At 46.6% G+C, this 23,623-nt stretch overlaps 1 protein-coding gene across 1 annotated transcript in view; it reads left to right on the forward strand.

Annotated features, from left to right (window-relative positions):
• The window catches only part of mast2 (microtubule associated serine/threonine kinase 2), a 168,121-nt gene that overhangs the window by 136,929 nt on the left and 7,569 nt on the right, over positions 1-23,623 (forward strand). Inside the window, 10 exon segments of the mRNA XM_064989129.1 lie at positions 4,881-4,982; positions 7,421-7,722; positions 8,019-8,227; positions 8,580-8,718; positions 8,870-9,002; positions 9,563-9,728; positions 9,892-10,116; positions 10,639-10,748; positions 10,843-10,997; positions 11,601-11,923. Coding sequence (XP_064845201.1) covers positions 4,881-4,982; positions 7,421-7,722; positions 8,019-8,227; positions 8,580-8,718; positions 8,870-9,002; positions 9,563-9,728; positions 9,892-10,116; positions 10,639-10,748; positions 10,843-10,997; positions 11,601-11,923 — 1,864 coding nt within the window.

A 23,623-nucleotide genomic window follows, 5' to 3' on the forward strand; every position in this document is an offset into this window, starting at 1 on the left:
CTCTCCCTGATTCTAATTTCATGGCCCAGCAGTCAGCAGAGGTGATTGATGAATCTCCCAGACACCCAGGAGGAGGGGTGCACCGAGAAAGAGGGAGCGAGACTAAGGGATGGAGGGAGGGAGGGGGAGAGAGAGAGAGACAAAGTTAGGGAGGGAGGGAGCAAGCGAGGGATGAAGCCATAAGAGGAGGGGTCTGCGGGGAGTTTTCCAGTCTTGGATTGGCTGTTTAAACCATCCTGTGTTAGGGTTGATGCCTGTTAGAATGTGGTTTGTGTGTGTGAGAGACAGAGAGAGAAAGAAAGAAAGAAGCAGACAGAGTATTAACCCCACGAGAGCCACATGCTGGCCACATTTGGAGAACAGAAAGAACATTGTATCACCTTCACGGAACTAATTGGGCGGCATGGTTCGGGGGGCTTAGCAGAACGCAGTAGGTGGCGGTGATATAAACGTGCTGTGGATTGAGGCAGTGAACAGGTACCCAGAGCGGAGGCATCCGGATGGCCAGCGTTGCGTTTTTTCCCCGTTATTTCCATCGCTCTGGCCCAGGATGATGTGTCGCGTGTCGTGGCAGAGGAGGCTGGAGGAAGAGGAGGTGCTGCAACATGTTTTGGAGCAGAGGGAGTGGAGGAGAAAGTGGAGCACACTCACATGGGAGTGTGATCACAACGCTTTTCCAGTTAAGTTGTTGTCTTGTTGTCTGTTTGCGGTTGGGGGGTGGGGCGATGTTTGGACTGAGGTCAGGTCAAGGTCTCTGCTGGACCGTCTTAGTTGGTGACAGGTATATCTGTGACAAGGGATCGGCATTGTGAAAGTTGATGCTTATTATTTAGTAATAAATGGTAGGCTATTGAATACTTCAACTTTTTTGGCTTGGAAAAGGTCACAGACCTCTTGTCATATGTTGTCTGCCGCACACCTTAGTATGTTGATTCAGTGTATGTTATTTGGCACCTACATGCAGTCAGTCCATGTTGTGAGCCAGTTTTAGCGGTCAGTGCTCTTCTCCATTGTCTTGTTCTTCACCCCTCTAACCCTATCCCCCTTTCAGTCTCTGTCTTGTCACAGCTCCAGGCCACTACTCTAACCCTCCTCTAGCCAGGCCAGGCCATCCATCCATTCCCATATATCCATTCACCCCACGCGGCGACACCATTTAAAAAACGTCACAGGAGACCACCTGATCCACCTCAACCCCTACCTCGACCTCGGGCCTGAGTGACGTGTCGCCATGGCAACCCCCCGCCTCTGGCCCAAGAAGGACCCCTGTGTAGACTTTAGAGGCCCAGGTCACCTGAGGTGGGGAATGAGGTAGTTAGCTAGCTAGTTTGCCTGCTCAGCACTCTCCATCAGTCACAGTGTGTCAGAGGTGGTCCTTTGGCTGGCTGGCCATCACTCACTGGTAGTCAGGTCTTTACAGGCAGTTTAGAAGATGCACACACTCGCACAGACACACAACACACACAAAGCCACACCCATTTGCACACACACACTCACACACATACAGAGACACTAGGGGTGTGCCGATCATTTCCGTTTTATCACACTTGATACTCGGAATCCGATTTACTCTTGATCGGAAAACCCGGACGTGCGCTTTAAATGCTCAAGTGCACATTACTGCGCTATCGCTCAGAGCATATTGTTATGTTCCTTCACTCATTGACACACATTGTTAGACGACCCGACAGATGAAAACTTACTTTAGTCCTATTCAATTATCATCGAAATAGGCTAATAAATAGCCTAATGTATGGCTGGTGTGTCTGCATTTATTCCAGACACAGATTTAAATGAAGGTAGGCTAATTCGCTTGCCCCTGTATATTGTTTCACTTTCGAGAGGAGCAAAACTTCTCTCTACTGACACTTATGCCACAACATTTGTATCATAAAAATAAACTACATTTGTCATTTTATTTTCTAATGATATGTCGCTCGGTAAACATGCCTGGGCGAGAATAAATAATAATAGCAAGCAAGTATGGGTTTGGATCACGATATAACGACAGATGTTGTCAGCAATGGAATAATTATACGGACAGACAGTGCACATACTAAACAACGCCACATAGACAGACAAAACGACCATATCACCTCAGCAAAGTCAACAGGAAATAACTAGATTGAACAACAATGACTAGCTACGGATTCTGCTTCGTACACAATGTTTAGAGAAGGGGAGACTTGTGCCCTGAGACGGGTGACTGCGATTGAGTGAAACAGAACCGTGTGTTTTTATGTGTGGTGAAATGAGAGCAGAGGGAGAGCGGCTTATTCTAATCCAATCGTTGCAGCTGGCTCAACCGATACCCCGCCTGTTTCTTTACAGACAGATGAACTAGCCAATAATTGTTTGGAGCACACAGCCCTTCACACTGTTTGAGTGAAAGAGAGATGTGTGCTGCCAGCTGAAAATTACTTTTTTCAGATCACGGATAATTCCAAAAAATACTTGTGTCCTAATCATATTTGGAAAATTGTCCATATCCGTTACGATACTCGTTTTGTCTGTGTACTCGGAGACACTCTTCTCTACCTCACACACACACACACACACACACACACACACACACACACACACACACACACACACACACACACACACACACACACACACACACACACACACACACACACACACACACACACACACACACACACACACACACACCCCAACTGTCTCTCACACTGACACAGCGTAGTTAATTAGCCGTTGTGAGTGTGAATGACGGTCCCACCGCTGCCCATTACTCACCAATCACTTGTCTATAATGGGAGGAGATCCTCCATTCCTCCCTCCATCTTCAGCACTTTGGTGCTTTCATTACCTTTATAAATTATTCAGGAGCTGATTGGAGCCTCTAGGGCCCCTGCTGCCTGCCTACCTAGCAGCCTGTCTAGCTGCCTGCCTGTCTAGCTGCCTGCCTGGTCAGCCTGCCTGCATGTGTGTGTGTCTGTCTGTCTGCCTGTGTCTGTCTGCCTGCCTAGCTGTCTGCCTGGTCAGTCTGCCTGCCTGTGTCTGTCTGCCTGCCTGTCTATCTAGCTGCCTGCATGGTCAACCTGCCTGCCTGCCTGTGTCTGTCTGCCTACCTGTCTAGCTGCGTGCCTGGTCAGTCTGCCTGCCTGCCTGCCTGCCTGTCTAGCTGCTGTCTAGGTGGTTTTCTGTGGTAAATAACTCTGTCCAAACTGACAGCATGTTCCGTGGTATATTTTCACTGTATCAGTGAGGTCATTCTGCTTTAGCTAGCTAGCTGCTTCTCAGTGTCAGTCTTTATTGTATGTTTAAGTGATACTGCCAGAGAAGCCGGTGTTTGGAGGAAATATTGGCACGGGTGTTCGTAGAGGGACAGAAAACCGTGCCAAGATATCCTCCAAACAATGGCTTCGAGGGCCTTATCACTTTTATACAATGGGTCACCAACGTATTCAAATAATGATTGACATATTTTTAATTAAATACGTTATTTTTTTTAAATTTATTAAAACTAGTTCATCCTTCCACAAGATATCGTCCCGACACAAATCTAGGGTTGCTATGCGAGCCGGCTGGTTGTTCGTTCTATCGTTTCAGTTGCCAGATGTCACGCCCTGACCTTAGAGATCCTTTAAATTCTCTATTTGGTAGGTCAAGGTGTGACTAGGGTGGGAGGTCTATGTTTATATTTCTTTGTTGGCTGAGTGTGGTTCCCAATCAGAGGCAGCTGTCTATCGTTCTCTCTGATTGGGGATCATACTTAGGCAGCCCTTTTCCCACCTTCTGTTGTGGTATCTTGTCTTTGGTTGTCGCATGTGTTTGCACTCCTAGCTTTGCGTTCGTTGAGTTGTTTATTGGTTTTGGTGGAACATTTAGTAGTTTGTTCTAAATGTTCTATTGCCATACTGACTGGCAACGTTCTTATCTCTTGCTTGCTCGAATAACAACATTTGGTGGCATTTCCATTTGTTTAGGCTTTGTTTACCAATGACATTTATGTGGACACATCCATAACAGTGAGCTAATGAGGCGCGATTTCGCCTGGCATAGAGTGTGCTCTCTCATCAGGACACTGTTGTTCAGAGGAGCTAGCCAACAACACATCTGACACAATATTTTCAAACTGAACCTGGAAAGACTGCAAACCAGCTGCACTTCATTTCATTTGACCTTTTTTCAATTGACATTTCTTTGTACATATCCATAAAAATGGTGCCAGCTGATTCATGTTTTCAACTGGCTGAGAAACTCTGACTGTGTTTGTCTAACGACAAGTTCCTTACTATGGGACAGCAGGAGATCGAATATGAATATTGAAACAATGTTGCAAATGTCGGAGAGACAGACAGCAAGGTTTATACAAATACCCGCTTTAGAAAACTAAATGTTTGTCTAAAAGAAATGTGAGATAATGTCTAGATGCTTTTTATAGTGGAGATCAAGTTTATAAAGTGCCTGGCTGGGCTGATGAGACAGTGGATTGAGCAGTCAGATGGAACAGAGTAAATAGGCATTTTAACGTCATAGATTTAGCCAGTGTTAACTTGTGTAATAGATACCGTCTGGACTGCGGTTTTAACCAGTCAACATTCAGCATTAGACCCACCCGTATAATGGAGTGTATCAACTGCATGTATCTTTTCATCCTCTTTCCTGTGTCATCTATGAAAATGGACAGATAGGTGAAGCTGTTTTTATACAAAAAAAAACAAGTCTGGTTGATGTAGAATTGATTATATACTACTGATTGTGTATAAACTATCTTTCTGATCATGTATAGACTAACACCATTCTATCTTTCCCCCATGTACCTCTGAGGTGACTGCCTATTGTGGCAAGTAGTACTGATGGTTTCATACTACCAGAGTACTTTCTAACTCTTCTTCTCTCCACTCTGTGTCTAGGCTCACGAGCGCTCTGAGAGTGTGGAAGTCACATTTGTGACCCAGCTGGTGAGGAAGCTGATGATCGTCATCGCTCGGCCGGCACGCCTGCTGGAATGTCTGGTAAGAGGAACGAGAGGGGTGAGACGGGGAATTATCGGAGGCGTTTTCCCAACAATGCTTCCTTCAAATGAATGAACATCTCACACCTAAGTGTTTACCGGAGGGAGATAGACGATGAATGTCTATGTCACGGTTTTCAAGATTACACAAAAAATACATTTTCTTATTTTTCTCATAAATGGGTTCCTATTTGCAAAAGACAGTCATTTTCTTCCTATAGTTAATAAGCCACCTAGCCATTTACTCCTAATTGTGTGGAAACTCAACCATTATTATTATTGTCATCTGTCCTCAGAGGCAGATGCACTGCACGTGCAACAGCCTACAACACATACTTTATGTCTCACCCATAGGAGCTCCCTCCCATCCATCCAGCCACCCAGCTCCATTTCTCAAGCAGCTCAAGCATGCGGCTGCTCTCTGCCCAGCTAGGGAGAGGGCAGTGGGGTGGCCTATCCGGTGCTTCATCACCCCCTCCTCCTCCTCCACGGCTAAGCAGCTGGATCCATCCCTCCACCTCATCACTCTCTCTGGAGCTGGGAGGTAGAGAGGGAATGACAGAGAGGGGGGTGGAGAGAGGGAGAGGCTGCCACGTTGCTCACGTCTGTATTTTTGACTAATCACATGCAGCCGATCCTGTGACAACACACAAGATGGGTTTTTACAAATGGACATACACACAGCTTGGAGTGAGGTGGTGGTGGGTTACACTGTGTGGTAGAATACATATCGGCAAGTCCAGATCGGAGGAGTCTGCAGTCACGTGTCCCACAGGGGTCAGTGCTGGGGCCTATCCTGTTTTTAATTTACATGCTCCCTCTGCTAAATCCTCCAAGATTACAACATCAACTTCCACTGCTACGCTAACGATACCCAGGTCTACATTAACACAAAACTGGACTCCATGTCTGCCCTAGCAAAACTCAGCAGCTCCCTAAAGGACATCAGGGCATAGATGGATGAGAATTTCCTCCAGTTGAACAGTAGAAATACTGAGGCTATGCTTATTGGGAAAACCAAGCAGGTCACCAGTGCTGGAAACCTCCCAGCCAAATCGCTACAGGGGCTCCGTCAAATCCAGAACAGTGCTGCCAGGGTCCTGACCAGGACCAAGAAGTCTGACCACATCACCCTGATCCTGGCTCAACTCCACTGGCTACCGGTCAACTACAGGATCGACCTAAAAATTCCAATGCTTTTATTTAAAGCCTTGAATGGAATGAACCTCACCTACATCAGCCACCTCACACTCTCCTCTCCAGCCACTCCCTACTGAAACACGTCTCTGAACTATCGGTGACCGACCCTTCTGCTACCTAACCCCTCGCCTATGGAATGCTCTCCCTGACCATCTGAGATCTAGTCTGGGTACCGGTCTTTTTAGCTAACATTCCATTCCTTTCCACTTCATGACATTGCCAAAGAGACTGCCTTTCGGCAATCTCAACATTCAATATACAGCTGGATTTACGGCGGAGTTGCTCATTGGTTGTTGGAAATAGCATTAATATTTTCCATGACAACATAGTGAGCCTCTAAAATATAAGTAAAATATAACAAAGTTTAAAAAAATAATTATTTAACTGTTAGCTAGGCAAGTTGTTGTATTTTGAGGCTTAAAATCAATGCAAAGAGGTTTTGTGGTTAGAATTGCAGTAGCTCTGTATTTAGTTTGAGAATTTAGATGTGCGCTAGCAGCTTCGGACAGATTGGTTTCGTCTGGACAAACAAAACACTTTGCTTAGCAACCGCATACCAATGAGTTCTGTGGAGAGAAAACAGTTATGGAATTCCAATATTTGGATAATCGCTGTGATTGGAGGATAGCTGTGAGGGTTATCGAATCAGGATCAACTCCTCTGTTCTCTGTTGCTCATTGATGACAGAATGTTCACATTTGAAGATGACAGAAAGGCCAGTCTCTTTAGCAATGACAAGGAGTGGAATATTCGCTAAAGAGACTTGTGCTCAGGCTATTTGAGAGCCGCTCCATCACCATCTCCATCAATATTGCTAATTTACCTGCCTTGATTCAAATATATGTTGTTTTTATTGTATATATATATTTTTTTTCCTCAGTAAAGCTTTGAGATAACTCTGTAAGGAAAAGTGCTATACAATTACATGTATTATTATTATTAGAAAGTCTTTGTCAGATGACAAGGAAATAAAGGAGTGTTCACATAATATACAGTACAGTACAGTGTGGTTGTGGATTATTTTGCAGTACATTCTCATGACCTCCTCTTGATTATGCGCTCATGATTTGTGCTGTGGTTGAGCCAGTGAGCCACAACAAACAAACAAACAAACACACATATCCCAAACTGTATTGCATTGGCTGCATGACTTTGGCGGATTACAACACCATCTTCTCTAATCCACCCTCTCCTTTCCCTCCCTCTCCCCTCCCCCTTCGGTCTCTCCCTGGTGTACAGGAGTTTGACCCGGAGGAGTTCTACCACCTGTTGGAGGCAGCAGAGGGCCATGCCAAGGAGGGCCAGGGCATCAAGTCAGACATCCCCCGCTACATCATCAGCCAGCTGGGTCTCACCAGAGATCCCCTGGAGGAGATGGCCCAGCTGAGCAGCTACGACAGTGGGAACCCAGAAACGCCAGAGACAGACGACTCTGTGGATAGTCAAGGGGCCACGGTACCTGTTGTAGCTCCCCCTAAAACCAAGGCCCCACGGGAGGAGGACTTTGAAAACATCAAGCTCATTAGCAACGGGGCTTACGGGTAAAGGCAGACAGCCAGAGAGGCAGGCTTGTACCTTTATAAGACAGTAGATTAAGATTGAAGTGTCCCCATGGGTGTGTTAGCCCATGACAATGACGATAACGATCATGATACCCTTTAATTATTTATCTTCTCTTCCCCTTCTCTATCTCTCTCACCCCTCTCTCTCCATTTCTCTAACCCCTGTCTCTCCCTCCCTCTCTCTCTCTCTTTCGTGCTCTCTCTCCCTCCCCTTCTCTCCCTCTTCTTCCCTCCCCCTCCCCCCTCCTCTGTCCCACAACCATTTCTCTCTGCAGTGCTGTGTTTCTGGTGCGTCACAAGGAGACGCGTCAGCGTTTTGCCATGAAGAAGATCAACAAGCAGAACCTGATCCTAAGGAACCAGATCCAGCAGGCCTTTGTAGAGAGAGACATCCTGACCTTTGCTGAGAACCCATTCGTGGTCTCCATGTTCTGCTCCTTCGAGACACGCAGACACCTCTGTATGGTCATGGAGTATGTCGAGGGTAAGGGCTGATCATACGTCTCATTTAAACACACAAGCAAGCAAACAAACAACAATGGACACCTCTGTACGGTCTTGAAGTATGTCGAAAGTAACAGCTGATCATACACACAGTTGACATACATCAGGGCTGGCCAACCCTTTCCCTGGAGAGCTACTAGTTATACAGGCTTTTGCTCCAAACACACCTGATCCAGCTGATCAAGGCCCTGATGAGCAGCTAATTAGTAGAATCGGGAAGCGGTCCCCTTCTTCCTTACACATTGTGTACACACTGACCCTGTTTCTTCCAACCGCATGCTTGTGAGTGGGGGTGCATGTGTACTGACTGTCGTTGCCTCTGCCCTCCGCAGGTGGTGACTGTGCCACCCTGCTGAAGAACATTGGGGCTCTGCCTGTGGACATGGCACGCATGTACTTCGCTGAGACCGTGCTGGCACTGGAGTACCTCCACAACTATGGCATCGTACACAGAGACCTCAAACCGGACAAGTAACACACACACAAGAAGGCTGTATCTGTCTTGCAACTTCATTCTGATACTTCATGGGCTTCAGCAATTCATCTGCTGTAAGCGCTATTCACCATCTCACAATGCTTCCATCTCTCTCTTTCTCTCTCCTTCCCTACTTCCTTCCTGCAGTCTTCTGATCACTTCGATGGGCCACATCAAGCTGACAGACTTTGGCCTGTCTAAGATCGGTCTGATGAGCCTCACCACTAACCTGTATGAAGGACACATAGAGAAGGATACCAGGGAGTTCCTGGATAAACAGGTACAGAGAGAGACAACTCTGGCGCCCCAACACATAACACCCTATCTCTGCCACTGGTCACTCAATCTTCCTTTATGTATAACAATGTGTATGACAGAAGTGTATGACGGTGTGTCCAGGTATGAGAACAAATGCAACGTTGTGCCATTAAGAGTGTATCAAATCAAATCAAATTGTATTGGTCACATACACACGTCTAGTAGATGTTATTGCGGTTGTAGCAAAATGCTTGTGTTTCTAGCTCCAACAGTGCAGTAATATCTAACAATTAGTATCAAACAATTTCACAATAATGGAATTAAGAATATATAAATATTTGGACGAGCAATGTCGGAACGGCATAGACTAAAACACAGTAGAATATAATACAATACAGTATAAACATATGAGATGAGTAATGCAAAATATGTACGTTATTAAAGTGAATAGTGTTCCATTATTAAAGTGGTCAGTGATTTCAAGTCCATGTATATAAAGCAGCAGCCTCCAAGGCACGCGTGCTGTTTTCAGTTCTCTCCTTGCCTACACACTTGACCCTTCCCCCCTGTGTGTGTTACCAGGTGTGTGGTACACCAGAGTACATAGCCCCAGAGGTGATCCTGAGACAAGGCTATGGGAAGCCAGTAGACTGGTGGGCCATGGGGGTCATCCTCTATGAGTTCCTGGTGGGCTGTGCCCCTTTCTTTGGAGACACGCCAGAGGAGCTCTTTGGACAGGTCATCAGTGGTGAGCACCAGAGATAACAGGAGCCCATTAAACACAGGAGTCTGCATTTCTAACGGAGAAAAAAAGGACAGAATTTATTTATTTTTTTAAGTGATTGCTGTGTTTTCTGAACAAATGTGGGAAAAATGCATCTGACTACAGTTTCTGCTCTCTGTCTCTGTAGATGAGATCATATGGCCAGAGGAGGAGGAGGCTCTTCCTAACGATGCCCAGGACCTCATCTGTAAACTCCTCAGACAGAACCCTCTGGAGAGGCTGGGTACAGGCAGTGCATTCGAGGTGAAGCAACACCGGTTCTTCTATGACCTGGACTGGAACAGTCTGCTGAGACAGAAGGCAGAGTTCATCCCTCAGCTGGAGTCAGAGGAAGACACCAGCTACTTTGACAGTACGTCACACCTATTCTATATGATATACAGTGCATTCGGAAAGTATTCAGACCCCTTCCCCTTTTCCACATTTTGTTACGTTACAGCCTTATTTTCTGAAATGGATGAAATTAATGTAATGTATTTGCTTGGTCATTATGGGGTATTGTGTGTAGATTGATAAGAGGGTAAAACTTGATTACATTTTAGAATAAGGCAGTAACGTAAGAAAAATGTGGAACAATTCAATGGGTCTGAATCATTTCAAAATGCACTGTAGACGTACCTATACTAACACCCTGAACCTACCCTGCTATTCCTTTACTCACACTCCATAGTCATTGAAATAATAGAATACCGTTTAAACAGTCGCTGTAATTCAACATAGAGCCTACCCTTCATAACTGCTCTACACATGCTTATTCTATCTTCCAGTCTCCGGGTACTGTGTCATGAAAATGAGTTTGTCATGTAACTTAATCTTGTTTTCCTCTTCTTTTTTTTCTCTCTCTCTCTCTCTCTCTCTCTCTCTCTCTCTCCAGCCCGTTCAGACAGGTACCACCACATGGACTCTGAAGATGAGGACGACACTAACGATGACGATCACGTAGAGATGCGCCAGTTCTCCTCCTGCTCGCCCCGCTTCAGCAAGGTAAACCACGCTCGCACATACACACATTCACACTCAACCTCCACTGCTGCAAATGTAATCACTCCGTGTACTCGATGTAATTAAAACTGTGTAGGTGTACAGCAGTATGGAGCGGCTCTCCCTCCATGAGGAGAAGCGGGCCCCCCCACCCACCAAGCGCAGCCTCAGTGAGGAAGGAGGAGAGCGCATCGACAGCCTCAGTGGGCTCAAGTCCAGAGACCGCTCCTGGCTGGTGGGGTCACCTGAGATGTGAGTATAGGGGCTCTTCTGAGGCCCTATGTGTATACTAATTATTTAAGTCTTCCACTGTAGGAGGTGTCTGTGTCTTGCATCAAATGAAATCCAATTTTATAAGTCACATGCACCGAATACAAAAGGTGTCGACCTTACAGTGAAATGCTTACTTTACAAGCCCCTAACAACAATGCAGTTTAAAAAATATGAGTAAGAATGAGAAATATCACCAACAACAGAACTGTAGCCTTATAGTTTCTAAATTCCTAGCACTTTATTTAGTTAGGGTAGTTTTTTTTAAATATATATATATATATTTATTTATTTTTTATTTTACTAGGCAAGTCAGTTAAATCAGTTCTTATTTTCAATGACAGCCTAGGAACAGTGGGTTAACTGCCTGTTCAGAGGCAGAACGACAGATTTGTACCTTGTCAGCTCGGGGATTTGAACTTGCAACCTTTCGGTTACTTATCCAACACTCTAACCACTAGACTACCCTGATAAACATTATATCCGATAAACTTAGTTAGGGTAGTTGAGACAACCTTTTGATAAACATTATATTCGGTATGTTCTGCATTTGTAACATCCCTCTTCTGTGTCTCCCTCCCATAGCCTGCGTAAGCGTCTGTCCGTCTCGGAGTCGTCCCACACTGAGAGTGACTCCAGCCCTCCTCTGGCTGTGCGTAGACGCTGCTGCTCCGCCATCATCGAGATGCCACGCTTCGCCATCTCCTCGGAGGAGGAAGGAGGGGTGGCCCCCAGTCGTAAGAGCCCCATCCTGCTCAGCCAGACCCCCGGGGGAGTCAGGGGACCCCGCATTGAGGAGCTGCCCCTCTCCATCCCAGAGCTCCCAATAGAGAGAGAGCTGAAACTGGTCGAGTCCCCCACCACACCTGGGTCCATCACCAGCCAGCTCAGCAGAGCCACACTCACACGTAAGTACTGGCTAAACAATATACTCACTCTATAGATGGGTGTCTGCTTTGATTACATTCACATGACCAGGGATGCAAACTAGTCATCTTTCGGGATTATGTGACCTACGTGAATCGTGTAGATCTTTTTTTTTTTGGGGGGGGGGGATATTGGATCACTACTGGCTGTAAGCAAGTAGTGATCTATTTTGCAATGGACATCTCAGTCTCCGGACTTGAATCTCATTGAAAACCAGTGGTTTGAATTTATGAGGGCAGTCCATCTGCACAGACAAAGGATATCAAGGATCAGGAAGGATTCTGTATGGAGGATCCCTCCCAATGTGTTCTCTAACATTATAGAAAAAGGCTCATTGCCGTTATCCTTGCAAGGTGAGGTATTGAATGGTATTGAAAACAGGGGTGTACATTTTGACCCCTAACTTTTTGATAAAAAGATGATTACTTGTTAAACAGAGTCTCTTTCTCTGAGCAATTGTATTAGTATAAAATATGACAATTGTAACGGTCGTCGTTGCATGAAGGATCGGACCAAAGCGCAGCGTGGTAAGTGTTCATGATTTTTATTTACACTGAACACTAGAACAAAATAACAAAGTGCGAAATTAAACCGAAACAGTCCTGTCAGGTGCTGAACACTGAACAGAAAACAACTACCCACAAAACACAGGTGGGAAAAGGCTACCTATGTATGGTTCCCAATCAGAGACTACGATAGACAGCTGTCCCTGATTGAGAACCACACCCGGCCTAAACAAAGAAATACAAAACATAGACAAATGAACATAGAATGCCCACCCAAATCACACCCTGACCAAACCAAAATAGAGACATTAAAAGCTCTCTAAGGTCATGGTGTGACAACAATATCCCAATTGTTTAAGCATACAATATAGCTCAGTATTTGAATACATTTTTAACAGTCATTTTTGCTCATTTTTGTCAAGCGTGTCAATAATTTCAGACCCCACTGTATATACATATACACTCCCCTCCGTATGTATTTGGAGAGCGAAGCTACATTTTTATATTAGGCTCCCATATTCCTTGTATGCATTAACTACATCAAGCTCGTGACTCTACAGACTTGTTGGAGCATTTGTAGCCTCCCCATAAAAAAAAGTGTTGAGTTGCATTTGAAAAATAACACCCTTGCCCTTCGTGAACTAACACTCGCATTTAAATGTTTTCCCTACTAGCACTGACTTTGCTGACTTTGCTGATGGCTACTCTATTGAGGAAAAATGCACTTACTATGACTGTGATGTGTGGTTGGCTCACCAAGCTGTCTTAAGATGAATGCACTGTAAGTCGTTCTGGATAGTCTGATAAATGAGTAAAATGTAAATGTTTTGGTTGTGTTTTGGATGATATTTTTCACAATAGAAACCGAATGGTGAATAATAAATTGTGCCAGTTTGGAGTCACTTTTATTGTAATTAAGAATAGAAGATGTTTCTGAACACTTCTACATTTGCCATTTTAGTCATTCAGCAGATGCTCTTATCCAGGGCGACTACATTTAGTGCGTTCATCTTTTGATGGGAGGGGGAGAGATAAGACAGATGTCTTATTTCAAATTCTTATTTAAAGATACTCTTCTACAATCATGTGGATGCTACCATGATTATGGATAATCACGAATGAATCGTCAATAATGATGAATGAGAGGATTACAGAGGCACAAAGGTCATACCCCCCCCCCCAAAAAAAACATTTTTAGTTGCATACTCTCAACTACAACTCACTTATCATTATTCATGATTCATTCATGATTTTTTTAAAGCATGGCATTATCAGGATCAATTTAGAAGTGTTCCGAAACATCTTATCTACTCACTTAAGCCCTATTCACACAGGTTATGTAATTATTACCCGGGCATGTCTGTTTTTCAATAGGATGATTCGGACAGCATTCGTTTTACCAAACTGCCCCGTCTAATTATTTTTTATCTTCTCATTCAAAATGTACCGTTATTGCTACACCCGCAGTACCATCTGCTAAATATGTGTATGTGATCAATAAAGTTTAATTTGATTTGGAGTCTGTTCTAGGCTTGAAGACATTTCAACTTGTCTAGATATGGCCTAATATTGTCAATAAGAACCATTCATTCATTCATTCATTAACTGACGTATTTCTTTAATTGATCAATTCATTGGCACAATATCAGCCACTTAAACTTTTAAAAGAGAAATGGGCACTGAGAAAGTTGACAGATCATTCATCTGTAGGCTATGTGCATAGCACGTTGTTTTAAGCATCATTGTTCCCAAGTTCAAATCAAATACATTTTTATTTGTCAAATGCGCCAAATACAACAGTGAAAAGCTTACTTACAAGCCCTTAACCGACAATGCAGTTTTAATAAGTGTTAAGTAAAAAATAAATGACAAATAATTGAAGAGCAGCAGTAAAATAACAGTAGCGAGGCTATATACAGGGGGTACCGGTACATAGTCAATGTGCGGGGGCACTAGTTAGTTGAGGTAATTGAAGTAATATGTACATGTAAGTAGAGTTAAAGTGACTATGCAGAGATAATAACCAGAGAGTAGCTGCAGTGTAAAAGAGGGGGTGGGGGGGACATTGCAAATAGTCTGGGTAGCCATTCGTTTAGCTGTTCAGGAGTCTTATGGCTTGGGGGTAGAAGCCTGGTATAGAGGTCCTGGAAGGCAGGAAGCTTGGTACCAGTGATTTACTGGGCCATACGCACTACCCTCTATAGTGCCTTGTGGTCAGAGGCCGAGCAGTTGCCATACCAGGCAGTGATGCAACCCGTCAGGATACTCTCGATGGTGCAGCTGTATAGCTTTTTGAGGATCTGAGGACCCATGCCAAATCTTTTCAGTCACCTGCGGGGGATTAGGCTTTGTCGTGCTCTCTTCACGACTGTCTTGGTGTGTTTGGACCATGATAGTTTGTTGGTGATGTGAACACCAAGGAACTTGAAGCTCTCAACCTGCTCCACTACAGCCCTGTCGATAAGAATGGGGGCGTGCTCTGTCCTCATTTTCTTGTAGTCCACAGTTATCTCCTTTTGTATTGATCACATTGATCAGGTTGTTATCCTGGCACCACACGACCAGGTCTATGACCACCTCCCTATAGGCTGTCTCATCGTTGTCGGTGATCAGGATGTTGTGTCATCGACAAACTAAATGATGGTGTTGGAGTCGTGCCTGGCCATGCAGTCATGGGTGAACAGGGAGTACAGGATCAGCGTGGCAGATGTGTTGTTACCTATCCTTACCACCTGGGGGCGGCCCGCCAGGTAGTCCAGGATCCAGTTGCAGAGGGAGGTGTTTAGTCCCAGGGTCCATAGCTTATTTATGAGTTTTGAGGGCACTATGGTGTTGAACGCTGTGCTGTAATCTATATATAGCATACTCACGTAGGTGTTCCTTTTGTACAGGTGGGAAAGGGCAGTGTGGAGTGCAATAGAGATTGCATCATCTGTGGATCTGGGCGGTATGCAAATTGTAGTGGGTCTAGGGTCTCTGGGATAATGGTGTTGATGTGAGCCATGACCTGCCTTTCAAAGCACTTCATGGCTGCAGATGTGAGTGCTACCGGTCGGTAGTCATTTAGGCAGATTATCTTAGTGTTATTGGGCACAGGGACTATGGTGGTCTGCTTGAAACATGTAGGTATTACAGACTCGGTCAGGGACAGGTTGAAAATGTCAGTGAAGACGCTTGCCAGTTAGTCAGCGCATGCTCGGAGTACACGTCCTGGTAATTTGTCTGGCCACGCGGCCTTGTGAATGTTGACCTGTTTAAAGGTCTTACTCACATCGGCTATAGAGAGTGTGATCACACAGTAGTCGGGAACAGCTGATGCTCTCATGTGTGCTTCAGTGTTGCTTGCCTCGAAGCGAGCATAGAAGTTATTTAGCTCATCTGGTAGGCTTGCGGCTCTTCTTCCCTTTCCTGTCGTCTGTAATAGTTTGCAAGTCCTACCAGATCCGACGAGCGTCGGAGCCGGTGTAGTAGGATTCAATCTTAGCCCTGTATTGACACTTTGCCTGTTTGATAGTTTGTCTGAGAGCATAGGGGGATTTCTTATAAGCGTCCAGATTAGAGTCCCGCACCTTGAAAGCGTCAGCTCTACCCTAGCTCAGTGCGGACGTTGCCTCTAATCCATGGCTTCTGGTTGAGGTATGTATGTACGGTCACTGTGGGGATCAGCTTATTCTAAGATGGCGTAGCAGTAAGACGTCCTGTCGTGTCGTGTCCCTTGTATATATCGTTTTTTTGTTTTTTTTACATATTTTTCTTCGCATATCTTTTAAAACATTTTGCTAAACCTCAGCTTCCAAATACTCTCCTGCAACCCACCTCACCCAATGTAGCTATTTTTCCTAAAGTATTTATATTTACTTCCGAACCGGAACCCCTCAACTGAAGCTAGCCAGCTAACTACCAGCTATTTACATTTTTACATTTAAGTCATTTGGCAGACGCTCTTATCCAGAGCGACTTACAAATTGGTGAATTCACCTTATGACATCCAGTGGAACAGCCACTTTACAATAGTGCATCTAAATCATTTAAGGGGGGTGAGAAGGATTGCTTTATCCTATCCTAGGTATTCCTTAAAGAGGTGGGGTTTCAGGTGTCTCTGGAAGGTGGTGATTGACTCCGCTGTTCTGGCGTCGTGAGGGAGTTTGTTCCACCATTGGGGGCCAGAGCAGCGAACAGTTTTGACTGGGCTGATTGTACTTCCTCAGTGGTAGGGAGGCGAGCAGGCCAGAGGTGGATGAACACAGTGCCCTTGTTTGGGTGTAGGGCCTGATCAGAGCCTGAGGTACTGCGGTGCCGTTCCCCTCACAGCTCCGTAGGCAAGCACCATGGTCTTGTAGCGGATGCGACTTCAACTGGAAGCCAGTGGAGAGAGCGGAGGAGCGGGGTGACGTGAGAGAACTTGGGAAGGTTGAACACCAGACGGGCTGCGGCGTTCTGGATGAGTTGTAGGGGTTTAATGGCACAGGCAGGGAGCCCAGCCAACAGCGATTGCAGTAATCCAGACGGGAGATGACAAGTGCCTGGATTAGGACCTGCGCCGCTTCCTGTGTGAGGCAGGGTCGTACTCTGCGGATGTTGTAGAGCATGAACCTACAGGAACGGGCCACCGCCTTGATGTTAGTTGAGAACGACAGGGTGTTGTCCAGGATCACGCCAAGGTTCTTAGCGCTCTGGGAGGAGGACACAATGGAGTTGTCAACCGTGATGGCGAGATCATGGAACGGGCAGTCCTTCCCGGGAGGAAGAGCAGCTCCGTCTTGCCGAGGTTCAGCTTGAGGTGGTGATCCGTCATCCACACTGATATGTCTGCCAGACATGCAGAGATGCGATTCGCCACCTGGTCATCAGAAGGGGGAAAGGAGAAGATTAATTGTGTGTTGTCTGCATAGCAATGATAGGAGAGACCATGTGAGGTTATGACAGAGCCAAGTGACTTGGTGTATAGCGAGAATAGGAGAGGGCCTAGAACAGAGCCCTGGGGGACACCAGTGGTGAGAGCGCGTGGCGAGGAGACAGATTCTCGCCACGCCACCTGGTCGACCTGTCAGGTAGGACGCAATCCAAGCGTGGGCCGCGCCGGAGATGCCCAACTCGGAGAGGGTGGAGAGGAGGATCTGATGGTTCACAGTATCGATGGCAGCCGATAGGTCTAGAAGGATGAGAGCAGAGGAGAGAGAGTTAGCTTTAGCAGTGCGGAGCGCCTCCGTGATACAGAGAAGCAGTCTCAGTTGAATGACTAGTCTTGAAACCTGACTGATTTGGATCAAGAAGGTCATTCTGAGAGAGATAGCGGGAGAGCTGGCCAAGGACGGCACGTTCAAGAGTTTTGGAGAGAAAAGAAAGAAGGGATACTGGTCTGTAGTTGTTGACATCGGAGGGATCGAGTGTAGGTTTTTTCAGAAGGGGTGCAACTCTCGCTCTCTTGAAGACGGAAGGGACGTCCAGCGGTCAGGGATGAGTTGATGAGCGAGGTGAGGTAAGGGAGAAGGTCTCCGGAAATGGTCTGGAGAAGAGAGGAGGGGATAGGGTCAAGCGGGCAGGTTGTTGGGCGGCCGGCCGTCACAAGAAGCGAGATTTCATCTGGAGAGAGAGGGGAGAAAGAGGTCAGAGCACAGGGTAGGGCAGTGCGAGCAGAACCAGCGGTGTCGTTTGACTTAGCAAACGAGGATCGGATGTCGTCGACCTTCTTTTCAAAATGGTTGGAAGTCATCTGCAGAGAGGGAGGAGGGGGGGGGGGAGGAGGATTCAGGAGGGAGGAGAAGGTGGCAAAGAGCTTCCTAGGGTTAGAGGCAGATGCTTGGAATTTAGAGTGGTAGAAAGTGGCTTTAGCAGCAGAGGCAGAGGAGGAGAATGTAGAGAGGAGGGAGTGAAAGGATGCCAGGTCCGCAGGAATTTCCGCTCGGATGCCCGGAGCCCTGTTCTGTGAGCTCGCAATGAGTTGTCGAGCCACGGAGCGGGAGGGGAGGACCGAGCCGGCCTGGAGGATAGGGGACATAGAGAGTCAAAGGATGCAGAAAGGGAAGAGAGGAGGGTTGAGGAGGCAGAATCAGGAGATAGGTTGGAGAAGGTTTGAGCAGAGGGAAGAGATGATAGGATGGAAGAGGAGAGAGAGTAGGGGGAGAGAGAGAGCGAAGGTTGGGACGGCGCGATACCATCCGAGTAGGGGCAGTGTGGGAAGTGTTGGATGAGAGCGAGAGGGAAAAGGATACAAGGTAGTGGTTGGAGACTTGGAGGGGAGTTGCAATGAGGTTAGTGGAAGAACAGCATCTAGTAAAGATGAGGTCGAGCGTATTGCCTGCCTTGTGAGTAGGGGGGAAGGTGAGAGGGTGAGGTCAAAAGAGGAGAGGAGTGGAAAGAAGGAGGCAGAGATGAATGAGTCAAAGGTAGACGTGGGGAGGTTAAAGTCGCCCAGGACTGTGAGAGGTGAGCCGTCCTCAGGAAAGGAGCTTATCAAGGCATCAAGCTCATTGATGAACTCTCCGAGGGAACCTGGAGGGCGATAAATGATAAGGATGTTAAGCTTGAAAGGGCTGGTAACTGTGACAGCATGGAATTCAAAGGAGGCGATAGACAGATGGGTAAGGGGAGAAAGAGAGAATGACCACTTGGGAGAGATGAGGATCCCGGTGCCACCACCCCGCTGACCAGAAGCTCTCTAGCTATGCTAGCGGTCTTCAGCTAACTGGTCATCAACTAACCTTTAGCTCGGAAAGCTCTCGCCAGTTCGAACAACGCGACTCTAACCAGAGCATATCGGACCTATTTATTTTTTATCCCCGGATTCCCACCGCAAACGGAACATTTTTCAGCTGGATCTTCACAACTAGCTATCTAGCTAAACCGCAACCCCGGATGATTACTCCTGGCTAGCGTTTCCACCCACTTAGCTTGAAGCTAGCCCGGCCAGAGCCCCTGTGCTACCACCGTAGCATACTCCTGGGCTACAATACCCGGACCCACGACCGGTCTATTGATGTCACCGCATGAAGAGGAATAAACAGACTCACCCCATCGCGACGTCCCCCAAAGGCTAACTTTCTAGCCCTTGCTATCTCCTTGCTTGCTAATTCGGCCTGCTAACTGCTAGCTTGTCTAGCCCCGGTCCGCTAACTGCTACCTTGTTTAGCCCCGTCCTACTAACTGTTAGCTTGTTAGCACAGGCCTGCTAACCGTCTGAATCGCCGCGTCCCAAACACTCACTGGACCCATATTTACTTTCTATCTCTTTTCGATTTTTAATTTGTTTATACCTTTCGGTAACATGCCTCACCCAATGTGATACGGAATCGCTATTATTTTTTATTTTTAGAACACACTCAAGAACCTCCAGAAGCTAACCAGCTAACTAGCTACAAGCTATTTAGTCATTGTTAGTTTTTTTGTAACCTGGATAACACTCACCAGTCCAGCTTCCCTGCCCCATCCACCGCTGCCCCCTGGACACTGATCACTTGGCTACATAGCTGATGCACGCTGGACTGTCCATTAATCACGGTACTCCATTCTGCTTGTTTATGTTTTATCTGTCGGCCCCGTTGCCTAGTCAACGCCATTTTACCTGTTGTTGTTGTGCTAGCTGATTAGCTGTTGTTGTCTCACCTACTGTTTTAGCTAGCTTTCCCAATTCAACACCTGTGATTACTGTATGCCTCGCTGTATGTCTCTCTCAAATGTCAATATGCCTTGTATACTGTTGTTCAGGTTAGTTATCATTGTTTTAGTTCACAATGGAGCCCCTAGTTCCACTCTTCATACCCCTGATACCTCCTTTGTCCCACCTCCCACACATGCGGTGACCTCACCCATTACAACCAGCATGTCCAGAGATACAACCTCTCTCATCATCACCCAGTGCCTGGGCTTACCTCCGCTGTACCCGCACCCCACCATACCCCTGTCTGCGCATTATGCCCTGAATATATTCTACCATGCCCAGAAACCTGCTCCTCTTATTCTCTGTCCCCAATGCTCTAGGCGACCAGTTTTGATAGCCTTTAGCCGCACCCTCATACTACTCCTTCTCTGTTCCGCGGGTGATGTGGAGGTAAACCCAGGCCCTGCATGTCCCCAGGCACCCTCATTTGTTGACTTCTGTGATCGAAAAAGCCTTGTTTTCATGCATGTCAACATCAGAAGCCTCCTCCCTAAGTTTGTTTTACTCACTGCTTTAGCACACTCTGCTAACCCTGATGTCCTTGCCGTGTCTGAATCCTGGCTCAGGAAGGCCATCAAAAATTAAAAGATTTCCATACCCAACTATAACATCTTCCGTCAAGATAGAACTGCCAAAGGGGGAGGAGTTGCAGTCTACTGCAGAGATAGCCTGCAAAGTAATGTCATACTTTCCAGGTCCATACCCAAACAGTTCGAACTACTAATTTTGAAAATTACTCTCTCCAGAAATAAGTCTCTCACTGTTGCCGCCTGCTACCGACCCCCTCAGCTCCCAGCTGTGCCCTGGACACCATTTGTGAATCGATCTCCCCCCATCTAGCTTCAGAGTTTGTTCTGTTAGGTGACCTAAACTGGGATTTAACACCCCGGCAGTCCTACAATCTAAGCTAGATGCCCTCAATCTCACACAAATCATCAAGGAACCCACCAGGTACAACCCTAACTCTGTAAACAAGGGCACCCTCATAGACGTCATCCTGACCAACTGGCCCTCCAAATACACCTCCGCTGTCTTCAACCAGGATCTCATCGATCACTGCCTCATTGCCTGTATCCGCTACGGAGCCGCAGTCAAACGACCACCCCTCATCACTGTCAAACGCTCCCTAAAACACTTCTGTGAGCAGGCCTTTCTAATTGACCTGGCCCGGGTATCCTGGAAGGACATTGTCCTCATCCCGTCAGTTGAGGATGCCTGGTCATTCTTTAAAAGTAACTTCCTCACCATTTTAGATAAGCATGCTCCGTTCAAAAAATGCAGAACTAAGAACAGATACAGCCCTTGGTTCACTCCAGACCTGACTGCCCTCGACCAGCACAAAAACATCCTGTGGCGGACTGCAATAGCATCGAATAGTCCCCGCGATATGCAACTGTTCAGGGAAGTCAGGAACCAATACACGCAGTCAGTCAGGAAAGCTAAGGCCAGCTTCTTCAGGCAGAAGTTTGCATCCTGTAGCTCCAACTCCAAAACGTTCTGGGACACTGTGAAGTCCATGGAGAACAAGAGCACCTCCTCCCAGCTGCCCACTGCACTGAGGCTTGGTAACACGGTCACCACCGATAAATCCATGATTATCGAAAACTTCAACAAGCATTTCCCAACGGCTGGCCATGCCTTCCGCCTGGCTACTCCAACCTCGGCCAACAGCTCCGCCCCCCCCCCCCGCAGCTCCTCGTCCAAGCCTCTCCAGGTTCTCCTTTACCCAAATCCAGATAGCAGATGTTCTGAAAGAGCTGCAAAACCTGGACCCGTACAAATCAGCTGGGCTTGACAATCTGGACCCTCTATTTCTGAAACGATCCGCCGCCATTGTCGCAACTCCTATTACCAGCCTGTTCAACCTCTCTTTCATATCGTCTGAGATCCCCAGGGATTGGAAAGCTGCCGCAGTCATCCCCTTCTTCAAAGGGGGAGACACCCTGGACCCAAACTGTTACAGACCTATATCCATCCTGCCCTGCCTATCTAAGGTCTTCGAAAGCCAAGTCAACAAACAGGTCACTGACCATCTCGAATCCCACCGTACCTTCTCCGCTGTGCAATCTGGTTTCCGAGCCGGTCACGGGTGCACCTCAGCCACACTCAAGGTACTAAACGATATCATAACCGCCATCGATAAAAGACAGTACTGTGCAGCCGTCTTCATCGACCTTGCCAAGGCTTTCGACTCTGTCAAATCACCATATTCTTATCGGCAGACTCAGTAGCCTCGGTTTTTCGGATGACTGCCTTGCCTGGTTCACCAATTACTTTGCAGACAGAGTTCAGTGTGTCAAATCGGAGGGCATGCTGTCCGGTCCTCTGGCAGTCTCTATGGGGGTGCCACAGGGTTCAATTCTCGGGCCGACTCTTTTCTCTGTATATATCAATGATGTTGCTCTTGCTGCGGACGATTCCCTGATCCACCTCTACGCAGACTACACCATTCTATATACTTCCGGCCCGTCCTTGGACACTGTGCTATCTAACCTCCAAACGAGCTTCAATGCCATACAACACTCCTTCCGTGGCCTCCAACAGCTCTTAAACGCTAGTAAAACCAAATGCATGCTTTTCAACCGATCGCTGCATGCACCCGCATGCCCGACTAGCATCACCACCCTGGATGGTTCCGACCTTGAATATGTGGACATCTATAAGTACCTAGGTATCTGGCTAGACTGTAAACTCTCCTTCCAGACTCATATGAAACATCTCCAATCGAAAATCAAATCAAGAGTTGGCTTTCTATTCCGCAACAAAGCCTCCTTCACTTACGCCGCCAAACTTACCCTAGTAAAACTGACTATCCTACCGATCCTCGACTTCGGCGATGTCATCTACAAAATTGCTTCCAACACTCTACTCAGCAAACTGGATGCAGTTTATCACAGTGCCATCCGTTTTGTCACTAAAGCACCTTATACCACCCACCACTGCGACTTGTATGCTCTAGTCGGCTGGACCTCGCTACATATTCGTCGCCAGACCCACTGTCTCCAGGTCATCTACAAGTCCATGCTAGGTAAAGCTCCGCCTTATCTCAGTTCACTGGTCACGATGGCAACACCCATCCGTAGCACGCGCTCCAGCAGGTGTATCTCACTGATCATCCCTAAAGCCAACACCTCATTTGGCCGCCTTTCGTTCCAGTACTCTGCTGCCTGTGACTGGAACGAATTGCAAAAATCCCTGAAGTTGGAGACTTTTATCTCTCTCACCAACTTCAAACATCTGCTATCTGAGCAGCTAACCGATCGCTGCAGCTGTACATAGTCTATTGGTAAATAGCCCACCCATTTTCACCTACCTCATCTCCATACTGTTTTTATTCATTTACTTTTCTGCTCTTTTGCACACCAATATCTCTACCTGTACATGACCATCTGATCATTTATCACTCCAGTGTTAATCTGCAAAATTGTAATTATTCGCCTACCTCCTCATGCCTTTTGCACACAATGTATATAGACTCCCCTTTTTTTCTACTGTGTTATTGACTTGTTAATTGTTTA

This window comes from Oncorhynchus masou, chromosome 15, assembly GCF_036934945.1.
Source record: "Oncorhynchus masou masou isolate Uvic2021 chromosome 15, UVic_Omas_1.1, whole genome shotgun sequence".
In the NCBI taxonomy this organism is placed as follows: domain Eukaryota; kingdom Metazoa; phylum Chordata; class Actinopteri; order Salmoniformes; family Salmonidae; genus Oncorhynchus; species Oncorhynchus masou.